At 41.2% G+C, this 11,924-nt stretch overlaps 2 protein-coding genes across 2 annotated transcripts; one reads left to right on the top strand and one right to left on the bottom strand.

Moving 5' to 3' along the window:
• Positions 1-452: 452 nt before the first annotated feature.
• Positions 453-8,789, bottom strand: abce1 (ATP-binding cassette, sub-family E (OABP), member 1). Its single transcript, XM_065275662.2, has 18 exons — positions 8,652-8,789; positions 5,398-5,565; positions 5,216-5,301; positions 5,032-5,129; positions 4,829-4,946; positions 4,615-4,752; positions 4,409-4,478; positions 4,208-4,304; positions 4,043-4,132; positions 3,825-3,946; positions 3,405-3,626; positions 3,260-3,319; positions 1,980-2,038; positions 1,791-1,901; positions 1,553-1,695; positions 1,356-1,478; positions 1,022-1,133; positions 453-938 (listed from the first exon to the last, which is right to left on the bottom strand). The coding sequence occupies exons 2-18, from the start codon at positions 5,498-5,500 to the stop codon at positions 891-893; spliced, it is 1,800 nt and encodes a 599-aa protein (XP_065131734.1). The 5' UTR covers positions 5,501-5,565; positions 8,652-8,789; the 3' UTR covers positions 453-890.
• Positions 8,790-8,822: 33 nt separating this feature from the next.
• Positions 8,823-11,830, top strand: anapc10 (anaphase promoting complex subunit 10). The gene is made up of 5 exons (XM_065275664.2): positions 8,823-8,977; positions 10,219-10,338; positions 10,434-10,524; positions 10,759-10,879; positions 11,455-11,830. Exons 2-5 carry the CDS (start codon positions 10,224-10,226, stop codon positions 11,683-11,685), a joined length of 558 nt encoding a protein of 185 aa, XP_065131736.1. The 5' UTR covers positions 8,823-8,977; positions 10,219-10,223; the 3' UTR covers positions 11,686-11,830.
• The last annotated feature ends 94 nt before the right edge of the window (positions 11,831-11,924 follow it).

The following is an 11,924-nucleotide window of genomic DNA, read 5'->3' as shown; positions in this document are numbered from 1 at the left end:
ATAAAAAAAAGTAAAAAAAAATGACCTAAAACTTTATAATGGTAGTCTGTTGTTACAAAAGACTTTGTTTTAAATAAATCTGTTCTTTTTTACTTTTTATTCATCAAAGAATCCTAATACTTTCGCTCATCAATCCTGAATTTATTTAATCAAAACTCTTAGAAATCATTCTATTAAGCAGTGATATATGTGCAAGCTAGAAATTTCATTAAATCTTTATTTAAAACAAAATTATGCTGCAAGATTTATATGCAACTCTGCAATTTCCCAGTTTATTCCCATCAAGTCCCAAATATTACCGTTAATTCCCATGGAAAACTTCCAGCCATGAAAATTCCCAGAATTTTGCAACCCTAGGTAGTGTGTTGTTTTAATAGCTAACAGCTTAAGTTGTATCTTAAGACTCTTGAACACAAAAGCCAATCTGTTGTTTAATATGACGATGTAACGCATTGTGTAACATGATTAAAATATTTTATTCAAAATATACAGGGGTGCATGTTTGGGATGTCCAAATTCTTTCACACAACTTTGTGACTAGAAAGAACCTTTGTGTTAATGATGGCAATAATTCACCCAGAAACCTACAGGAACAGGTTTCATTCTTAAATTCTCTCTTCTCTTTAATATCACAAACACGGCTTTCATCTCATATAATCCGTCTATAACCAAAGAGGACCCTGTTTGCTGAATCACACCAGTGACACAAAGTGAAGAGGAATAGATTTGTATATTTGATGTGGACCCACAGGGCAGTGATGATGATTGATGCTTTATAGATCAGACAGAATTCTCAGTCTGCGGTCCCAACGGCTACTGGTGTTTGATGTCATATTAAACAGCTGCCCTGTGGGATGGGGCGATTTCTGGAATTCTGTGAAATCGGATCTTCAGTCATCCAGGAAGAAGTAGTTTCCGCTCTTCTTCTGTTCCACATCCTGAAGAGAAGAGAAAGAGAGTTTTAATATTGAACACACAAGCAACTTGAACTTGACCGAGCTGGCGGTCTTTAAGCATTTACCTTGATGGAATTGAGTTTGTTAATTCTTGGTCTGAAGTTGTTGGGGTCCCTTCTGAATGTAATCCCGAGCTGAGATAAAAACTTATTCATGCCAGCCAACAGGTTCTGAGGACTGATGACATCACATCAATGTCGTATGCAACATCATGGACGTATTCAAAGAGGAGAGAAAACACAACATTTACTTGGATATAAATGAAAAAATAAACACAGAATATACAAAAGGAACAAAATTAGCCATTTGAGACAGCAGTTCTCATCTGACTCAATAATTTACTTATCATCAACAATATGCATCACTGAAAAATGATGAAATAAAAGGGCAAGAACATACGCATTGGCGACGGTGCTTTTGGAGGGATTGCCGTCGAACACAATGACTCGGTCCGCCAGGTAAGTAGCCATGATAAAGTCGTGCTCCACCACAAAAGCCGTCTTCTTCGCATGGAGAATGAATCTGCACAGAAGGACCCAATGTTATAATGACAAGCCCCGCCCACATCAGAAAATGGATCTGTGTAGATGCGTTACCGTTTGATAACTCTGGCAGCCATCAGACGCTGCTCAGAGTCCAAGTAAGCAGAAGGCTCATCGATCAAATACACATCTGCTGGTTTCCCTAAACACAGAGCCAGAGCCACACGCTGCAACTCACCACCAGACAGATTCTGAACCTACACACAGACACACAAACAAACAGACTGTCAGTATAGTGTACATGATGTGTTTGAAAGCAGCGTGTGTGTTGATATGTGTAGCGCAGACTCACATCCTGGTCGATGATGCTCTCTATCTGCATGGGCTTCATGACATCAGTGACAAACTGTGGATGCGTGTACGCATCTCTGATCTTATCGTGCAGCAGAGCTCGTACGCTGCCCTGTAAACACACACACACACAGTGAGTATATGTGTGTGTATGAAACAACTTAAAGATGATTCAAGAGTTTAAACTCACTTTAAACTTAGGGCTGATCTTCTGTGGTTTGTAGCTGACGTTCAGGATGGGCACTTCACCTGAGGACACGTTGTTGGGTTACAGCAGGACATCAACAGAAACTATATATGTGTTTAACATGGTTTCCCTTCCTCAAAATAATCAAAGTATTATCAAATATTTGCTGTAATATGTATGATGTTTTATCAGTCAGAAGTCCTCATAAGAGTTAATCATGTGAGTATCAACAACAATGTGCCACATTCAAGAGATTGTGGAGCTTAAAGGATTAGTTCATTTTCTTAAAAAAAAATCCAGATAATTTACTCACCACCATGTCATCCAAAATGTTGATGTCTTTCTTTGTTCAGTCGGGAAGAAATTATGTTTTTTGAGGTAAACATTGCAGGATTTTTCTCATTTAAATGGACCCCAACACTTAACAGTTTTAATGCAGTTTAAAATGGCAGTTTCAAAGGACTCTAAACGATCTCAAACGACTCGAGTCATAAGGGTCTTATCTAATGAAACGATTGTCATTTTTGACAAGAAAAAAAATGCACTTTTAAACCACAACTTCTCGTATTATCTTCGGTCATGTGATGCGCCAGTGCGACCTCACGCAATACGTCATCATGTCAAGAGGTCACAGAGGACGTATCAAAACTACGCCCCAGTGTTTACAAGTGTGTTGAAAGAGGACCATTCTGACGTTGTTGTATGTGGAGTGATACTAATTAATGTCTTTGTGTTAGTTTATTGTTTAAAATCGTCCGCAAGTGTGGGTTTCATATATGTAACGCGTGACCTTTCCACGGCAATACGCAATTACGTGAGGTCGCACTGGCGCGTCACAGGACCGGAGATAGATGAGAAGGTGTGGTTTAAAAGTGCATATTTTTTATTTTTCTTGTCAAAAATGACTATCGTTTCGCTAGATAAGACCCTTATGCCTCGTTTGAGATCGTTTAGAGTCCTTTGAAACTGCAATTTGAAACTGCATTAAAATTGTTAAGTGTTGGGGTCCATTAAAGTCCATTAAAATGAGAAAAACCCTGGAATGTTTTCCTCAAAAAAAAAAAAAAATTTCTTCTTGACCGAACAAAGAAAGACATCAACAGTTTGGATGACATGGCGGTGAGTAAATTATCTGGATTTTTTTTTAAGAAAATGGACTAATCCTTTAATAATAATGAATATTATCCACACAAAGAATGCATGAGTCCCATTTGTAAATAAATGACATTTTGAAACACAAGAGCTTGCCTAGATCAGCGTATGCTTGTAAAGCAAAATTTTACCTCCTCCATCTGGTTTAAGGCCTCCAGCGAGCATTCTGATAAATGTTGTCTTCCCAGTTCCTGTAGAAAGAAAAGTGAACACTTATTAACACTGTGTGACTTCTTAAACTTTGACCTTCATCATCATCATCATCTCTCTTCTCACCGTTCTCTCCCAGCATGACCATGATCTCAGAATCTGTAAACTCTCCTTCAGTGATGCGGAGCGAGAACTCTCCCATGCTCTTCTTCATGTCGGGGTACTGATAACGACAAAGTTTCTTCACTTCCTCCTCAGCGGCCGTCTCTGCCACCTTAAACACCAGCGACGTCTCTCTGAAGCGCAGGTTCTCCGTCGGCACGTAACCGTCCAAGAATATATTAATTCCTGAAACAGAGCGAATGTTCTGGTGTAATCCCAACCTTATGGTAGCAAAGTCTAATTTATAAGTGCTCCAGGAAAAATTTTTCTAGACGGGCAGCCCAATATAATGCCTAAATTGGTAGTCTGGGCAGGTCACTATGTAGACCACTTACTATGATGCCCCAAAATGAGACAAAGATTGTGTGTCTGTTTAAATTGTACCTTCTCTGACGCTGAAGGGCATGGTCACCACTCCATAAGCGCTGGGAACTCCATACAGACAGCAAATGAAGTCGGACAGGTAATCCAACACACTCAGATCATGCTCCACTACTATGATGTATCTACACAAACACACACACAAAGACTTATCAGACTTGTTATTTCCCCTTACCATAGCAGGTACCATGACAAACTTGAATTTTAAAGTATTTTCGCACCTGTCTGGAGAGATGAGGGAGCGAATCGTGATGGCAGCTCTCAGCCTCTGTTTGACGTCGAGATAACTGGACGGCTCATCGAACATGAAACTACACCGAGAAAAACATCAGCGCCGCAGAGTCTAACGTGCTCAGAAGAGGACAAACAACAGGACAGAAACTTACATATCAGCTCTCTGAATGCACACAACCGCACAGGCGAATCTCTGCAGCTCTCCTCCTGATAGGTCCTCAACATTACGATCACGCAAGTGCAACAGATCTGACCAATCAGAGCACAAAACACTGTCATTATCGACATGCATCACTCCTGACATAATTCACCACAATTTGCAGGCGAAACACTTTAACACTAAGTGCACAGACCTAGCTGTTCACACACCAGCTCCTCTGATTTGGTGTCATCCTTCCTGCTCAGAATGGCTCCTACTGACCCCTACACAGAACAAACAGAGACAAACATCAAAAGTCTGATCTTCATGCATCTTCCAATTTAATTTTATATTGACATCCACCTCCCAATGTATTAAAATAAGATAATTTATAGCACTAAAATGCAACATCATACTGACCTTAACGGTTTTGGGGATCTGATCAACATACTGTGGTTTCACGATGGCCTTCAGATCATCTTCCAGAATCTTGGTGAAGTAATTCTGCAGCTCAGAGCCACGGAAATACGTCAAGATCTCCTGCCAGTCGGGGGGAGCCTGAAATCACGGACGTTTATCAGAGACCGTCACAATGCATGCAGATACAGAAACCTGGAGTCTTACGGTGACTTACGTCAAATCTGCCGAGATTTGGCTTCTGCTTTCCAGCCAGAATCTTAAGAGCAGTGGACTTTCCAATACCATTGGTACCCACGAGCCCCAGCACCTCTCCTGGACGAGGGATGGGCAACCTGACAAACACAAATCCTCCTTTAGATTAGACGACATACAGAACAATAAGAAAGGTAGAGATGAATCAGAGGTGCATGTTTGTACCTGTGAAGTTTAAAGGAGTTGGCACAATATCTGTGAGTGGTTTCCTTCTCCAAGTTGCTTGGCAGGTTTACGATTGACAGAGCGCCAAATGGACATTTCTTCAAACAATAATCAAGTTAAACTCATGATGCATACAGAAAAAATGTACCAAAACAACATCCCATTGAGGGCTTGCAGAAAATACCTTAATGCAGATACCACAGCCGATGCAGAGAGATTCAGAGATCCAAACGATTTTACTCTGAGGAGAGACCTCAATACACAGTTTACCTGAGAAAGCACAAGCGTACAGGTGAGTGACAAGCCAACAGCTACTAAACCCTCTTTAAAACTCCCTTTAACCTTTTCAATGTGTGTGATTCGTACCCATGCGCACCACAGGACAGCTCTTCTTGCACTCCTGACGGCATTTCTTGGGTTTACATTTGTCATGGTTCACGATAGCGATTCTGGTGTTTTTGTCAGCCATCTGGTTGGTTTGATGTCATGCACAGGTGACGCAGATCTACAGGAACAGAGGAGGTCTGGACCTCACTAAGGACAAAGAGAGGAATTATTGTCTAAGACATTACGACACACATCATCAGCCAGCAACGCACTGTAGACATTAAAACACAGACATAAAAACAATCACAGGCATTCATAAAGTAGCATTTAAGGACTAAATGTGGGGACACATTTGATTCATAAAGTAGCAAATCATTTCTGTAGGGTGCCACACTTCAGGCAATTTTCTTCCTAGCAAAGAACTGAAATATTTTCCTAATGTCCACAGAGAGAAGCAATATCACGGCTTAAAGGGTTAGTTCTAAACCACCAAGTCCTCAGATTGTCTTCATTTTTAGAAATTTTTAATGAAAACCATAAGGCTTGTGTCGTCCCATAGACTCCAGTTAGATTTACAATTATTTTCCCTGAAAAGAATGAAAGACATCGTCAAAAAAATGTATTCTCCTCTTTGGTCGTTTAGTGCGCGTTCACGAGCAGACATAGGCCCTGTCCCAAATGGCACCTCCGGACTTGTGGTCCTCCTCAGAGTCCACACTTTGATGACATCACGTAGTCCAGACTTTAGGGACCCTTGATGCGAGTCCACGTTGGTGCACCGGAGTCGTATTTTGGGACAGACTCGAGCATCACACCGGAAATAGGTAGATAAGTTGCCCGTCAGTGTGAACTCCTCCCTTCCGTCGTCTGATTGGTCTGATTGCCCTTTCGCAAGGACTTCTGGGTTGGCAAAGTGCGCGAAGCCTGCTGCAGTGCGGGCTTCGCTGAAGACCGCATCAAGGGGGCAAAGGAGTCGCTGATGAGCACACTTCAAAGCGTAAAAATGACAAATGGGACACCCTACGGACTTGTAGACTAAGCGAGAACCCGCAATTTAAGGCCACGAGACCGAAAGTCCACATGAAGTGTGCCATTTGGGACAGGGCCTATGGTGCATGCTGCTGACGTGACTTGCTGACATAGTTGCCAACGTTTTTGTTTATTTCTTCTTTTGTATTTAAGCCATTATGCAAACAATACTTAAACAGACCCTACAATGCTGCGTTTACACCAGCCGCGGTAGAGGCGTGAAGCGCGAGTGATTTCAATCTTTAAGTCAATGTAAAGATGCGTTGACGCGTGTCTGGAGGTCCCGCGGCTAGCACGTCTAGTTCACACAAATTGAGCTTCTGAGGCGGGACGCACTAATGGTGCTTTTTGTGTGTTTGACGCGAATTTGTGGCTGATGCCCGAGTTGAAAAATTTGAACTTTGGCTGAATTTCGCGCAGCATTAACCAATCAGGAGCCTGCTTGCTGCTGTGGCGGCAGCCCTGCCCGGAGTCACTCCTTCAGCATGAAGGCTGGATATTGTCCGTGAGCAGTCACCCGGAGCTATACGACACAAGTTCTTATTTCTACAGAGACAGGAATAAAAAGGACCTCGCTTGGAAGAGTGTCAGTGAGGACATTGGGCAACCTGGTAAGTTGTATATACACATTTCACTTTTGAGTCACGTGACGTTTATTTTCCCCCTATAGTAAGGTTACCAAATACAAACCGGTAACTCTCTCGATAAATGCACAATCAACATCAGTCATCCTGCAAGCAGACAACCGCATAGCACTTGCCCCTCCCACAAAAAGCGGATTTTGCCTCTGACGCGCGACAAATGCCTGCTTTTTCATGCATTCAAACTGTTCAAGTGGCAAACTAGGCGCGGTAGATGCGATTTTAATGCCTGAAACGCAGTTGGTGTAAACGCAGCATTAGTGCACAAATTATTTGCCACCATATTTTGTGTCTGTACGTTGGCAACTTTGTCAGCAGGTCACGTCAGCAGCATGCGCAGTACTCTGCTCGTAACCTTTGTTTTGTTTTCTTTGCGCACAAAAGTGTTCTCGTCTTTTTGGCGATGTCTTTCATTCTTTTCTGGGCTTGATTGTGAAAATCAAACTGCAGTCTATGGGACAGACACAAACCTCTCAGTTTTCATCTGAAATATCTCAAAATGTGTTCTGAAGACAATCAAATGACTTACACGATACAGAGGTATAAGTGATTTATGATCAAATTGGCATTTTGGGGTGAACTAACCCTTCCAACAGTAAAGTAAGACCTGCAAAACCGATAAAATGTATTATTCATTTTTTACATTTTTCCTCAAAAAGGTCTAAAACAAAAATGGCCATTATTGATGACAAGACTGTTGGTATAGCAGAAACAGCCATCACAAACAGCTTTTGGACAAGTATGATAATCTTTAAAGCGGCAAAACATATCTGTCTATCAGTAGTTAACACACACAACCAGTACCCAGATATAAGACAATGAGATATAGTTGACACCAGCTGTCACACGGTCATAACTGACTTTGAATAAGTCAAAACCACACCGGTCCACCTTAACAGATCAGATGAAGGAGATTTTCTCATCTGTCTGTCTGTCTGCCTGCCTGCTGTCTATCTGGATGAATGATGTTGCCCAAAGTGAGGAGCAGAACCCACGTGACATACGCATGAAGCCACAATTCATCAACAAACCTCATTTTCTTCATTGTAATTTATAGTAAAGATGACGCATTCACCAATTAGTCCCTCTGGAGCAACCTATCTGCTGATCCTGATTGGACTGGAACATGACACCTTTCACTAACCAATCAAATCTTTATTCACTACGCCACATGGACAACCGTAAGCAATTCAATAAAAGCAGACCACTCCCTACTGAACACGGCATCACATTACAGACCCCAAATTACACCCGGATCCGTCTCATAACAATACAGCTACCAAAAACTGCCACATCTGTTCTTTCAGAGCATGTGTGCGCGCTCTCGTCATGAATCCACCACGCGAGCGATACAGTGATGACGCAAGGGTTTACCTCAATATTCCCTTTCCATTTTCTTTAAAATCACCACACAATTGTACCTAATCTCTCTTAAATTACTATTATTATTGTATAATTACTGAACACTTCAACCAAAATGGCATTTTAATATTCGTGGGTAACGGACACATTTCAATGAAAACGAGAAGGCCTTTCGCGCATCCAGCTGTTTTGCTATTAGTCCGTCAAACGTCTATAAATATCTAATAAATGATAATAAACAACAATAAAAACGCCGCTCACCTCTCGGCGACGCGAATAGCGCACTGCAAAGCGTTAATAAGCGCGCAAAGTCTTCGTTCTCGGTGAAAAACGAACAGCGCGTGCTATCTTTGCACCGCGCACGAGACTACACCGGTAGCAAAGATGGCGCCTGAAAATGTGACGCTAAAGGAACGCGACGGTACAGACAAACGTCATCAGAGAGCGCATGTGCCGGGGAATGTGAACGTTGTGTGTGGATGTTTATTTTCATATTTGTTTATTTTTATAGCACAACGGTTTTGAATTTAAGTTAATGTGATCGCAGAAGTAAGAAGACACAGGAGTGCGTGTGTTTATTCAGTGCTGTGAGTCAGTAACTTTGTATTTGCTTTGCAGTAATTGTGATGGGTTCCGCGACATGCTGTGTTCATTTATATTAAATTCAGTGGATTTTAATATTTATACTTTGTATTTTAAATGTTGATGTTTCCACAGTAAATATTATAATACTTTAATGGGCAACTAAGATAACTTGCCAACAATGTCAGATTTTATGTCACATACAGTGTAGTTATGTAGTATGTAATGTGTTAAGTGCCTTGTGAGACATTGAATAACAATCTTACGTCCACCATAAATAAGTGTGCAGGCAGTGGTCAGTGAAATGTCTGGTTAGTATAAGGTGGTTAGCAGCAGTTTATAGTCTAATGAGATTCTATATTAATTAAGATTTTGCACAAGGTTCCCACGCCTAAGTTAACTTCAAATTCAAGGACCTTTCAATGACTTTCCAGGTGCAATACCCTCAAATTCAAGGACTAAATGTGGGGACACATTTCAAGTAAGAGCAAGGTTACATCGCGTTACCTTTTAAGATACATTAATACAGTTCCCTTTCGAGGGAACTCGCGCTGCGTCACTGCGGTGAAACTTTGGGGACGCCTCCAGGTGTAAGTGTGTCTGAATGTGTATATCAAATTCAACCAATGGTGAGGCTTAACAACAAAGACAGGGTGACGCGGGAGCCAGGAAGTATATCGCTATCTGAAATATTGACAAAGACGGCGTTACAGGGACGCAAGAAGTATGGCGAGGGAGACGCAGCGTCTCGTTCCCTTCTCGGAGAACAACAGTTACATACGTAACCAGAGACGTTTTCATGTGTCAAACACAACTATGCAAAAAAAACAAAAACATTTTGGTTTGAATCAACATTCACATACAGAAGATAAAAGCATTTAAAGCGAACCGTTTAGCACGTGTCCTTAAAAAGTCTAGAATTTAAAATGATATTATCCTACACTACACAGGGAATAATATGGATTTTTTTCCAGAAAACTTTTGCATAAAATAGATTCAAGCACTTTCAATGCCCTGTATCTATGGATATTTTCAAAAACTCCCCAGGGCCTTGAATTTTTCTCCCAGATTCACAAACTTTCAAGGAACCGTGGGAACCCTGTTTGCAGTAAAAGCAAAGTGACTGTAGCAACTGTGGTAGTTTGGTTAAACGTATGCATAAATTTATGTTGATGATGTTTTTGAAATACCCATTAGTTAAGTTGTTTGATTTGTGTCAGTTTTTGTTTATATTTTCTTTCTCTAGTATCAATGGCAGCTGCCACCAAAACCCCTCCAGGTACGGATCCCAAGCAGCTGGAGCGCACCGGTACCGTCCGAGAAATCGGATCACAAGCTGTGTGGTCGCTGTCTTCCTGTAAGCCAGGTTTGTGCTTGATTTCTGCTTTTCATCTTTCATTTCTTGATTCATCCGTTGTTCTGCTTTGTTCTCCTTCATTCATTTGTTGTGTGTTTGTGAAGGGTTTGGAGTGGATCAGCTGAGGGATGATAATCTGGAGACGTACTGGCAGTCTGACGGCTCTCAGCCACATCTCGTCAACATTCAGTTCAGGTAGAGCCAGAGAGTCTTGATCATCTACTGTCTCATACCACTGAAAAATACATTTTGCAATATTTCACAGTGCCAATTCTTCTGACAAGAATCAATGTTTTTAGTTACATTTTCACAATAATATCTATGAATACAAAATGACCTGAGATCTGCCAGCCCTTTATTCAGCAGAATATGTGATATTCAGTAGAGCAAGTATTTGAAAAACATCTCTTTTCTGTTACCTCATCTAAGGAGGAAGACCACTGTAAAGATGCTGTGTATTTATGCTGATTATAAATCAGATGAGAGCTACACTCCCAGCAAGATCTCAGTCAGAGTCGGAAACAACTTCCACAACCTGCAGGAGATTCGGGTGAGAATCATGAGCCATGTTGTAGCCTCAGTCAGGACATCCTCAGATGTCAGGAATCTTTGAATCTGTAAAAAGGACAAAAAAAAAATGGGTAAAGGGGTGGTGATGGTCCAAGTGAATAAGACACCCGCCTTTGGTGTGAGAGACCCGGGTTCGAATCCACTGTGACACACCATTGTGTCCCTGAGCAAGACACTTAACCACTAGTTGCTCCAGAGGCGTGTGACCTCTGACATATATAGCAATTGTAAGTCGCTTTGGATAAAAGCGTCAGCTAAATTAATAAATAAGTCAAATAAATAAGTAAAATGACCACATTTTAGTCTATAAAATCACTTTAATGTCATGTGCTCATCTAAAGGGACTTACATTGCATCACAAGCAATCATTTGATCAGTATGCGTGTTCTCTGGAAATTAAACCCATGGTTTTTAAACTGTTAATGCAATGCTCCAATTGAACTTCAAGAACTTAAAATTAATTTAAAGAGTAGCACACTTATGAATATCTCTTTATTTTTATCTTTCATGAGTTTGCGTCCCTGATTCTAACAAAATAACACTGTGTGTAAGCAGCAGTTGGAGATGGTGGAGCCGAGCGGTTGGATTCATATTCCACTGTTGGATTTGGTGAACAATCCCATCAGAACCTTCATGATCCAGATCGCTGTGCTGGCCAACCACCAAAATGGGCGCGACACGCATATGCGACAGATCAAGGTGTACACACCCGTGGAGGAAAGTTCTATTGGGAAATTCCCACGATGCACCACTGTAGACTTCATGATGTACCGCACCATCAGGTGACCTGGGCTGAGTTTCAATGGACTGAGGTGTAACTCTATCCTGGAATAAAATCACTTCAGGGTCTTTTGAAAGGAAAGTGTTCAAAGATGAATCTCTGTGAATGTTATGCTACAAAAAATAAATGTTTGTTTTTTAAAAACTTGAATCTCTTGATACTGTATTACAGCAAGCAGGAGTCCCTAATACATAACACAAAGTCCCATGCTCTCAACCCTGGACAACACACCCATATGTTCACA

This window comes from Paramisgurnus dabryanus, chromosome 21 (assembly GCF_030506205.2).
Source record: "Paramisgurnus dabryanus chromosome 21, PD_genome_1.1, whole genome shotgun sequence".
NCBI classification, from domain to species: domain Eukaryota; kingdom Metazoa; phylum Chordata; class Actinopteri; order Cypriniformes; family Cobitidae; genus Paramisgurnus; species Paramisgurnus dabryanus.
Note: the sequence above shows the minus strand (reverse complement) of the source record. Positions and strands in the feature narration are given on the sequence as shown.

Excerpts from the sequence above, each read along its gene's own strand:
- abce1 (XM_065275662.2), bottom strand. The coding sequence starts at position 5,500 with ATGGCTGACAAAAACACCAGAATCGCTATCGTGAACCATGACAAATGT. Across the intron at positions 3,320-3,404 it reads GGTCATGCTGGGAGAGAACG|GAACTGGGAAGACAACATTT; the intron begins GTGAGAAGAGAG and ends TTCTTTCTACAG. Across the intron at positions 2,039-3,259 it reads CCTTAAACCAGATGGAGGAG|GTGAAGTGCCCATCCTGAAC; the intron begins GTAAAATTTTGC and ends ACGTGTCCTCAG.
- anapc10 (XM_065275664.2), top strand. The coding sequence starts at position 10,224 with ATGGCAGCTGCCACCAAAACCCCTCCAGGTACGGATCCCAAGCAGCTG. Across the intron at positions 10,339-10,433 it reads GCTGTCTTCCTGTAAGCCAG|GGTTTGGAGTGGATCAGCTG; the intron begins GTTTGTGCTTGA and ends GTGTTTGTGAAG. Across the intron at positions 10,525-10,758 it reads CTCGTCAACATTCAGTTCAG|GAGGAAGACCACTGTAAAGA; the intron begins GTAGAGCCAGAG and ends ACCTCATCTAAG.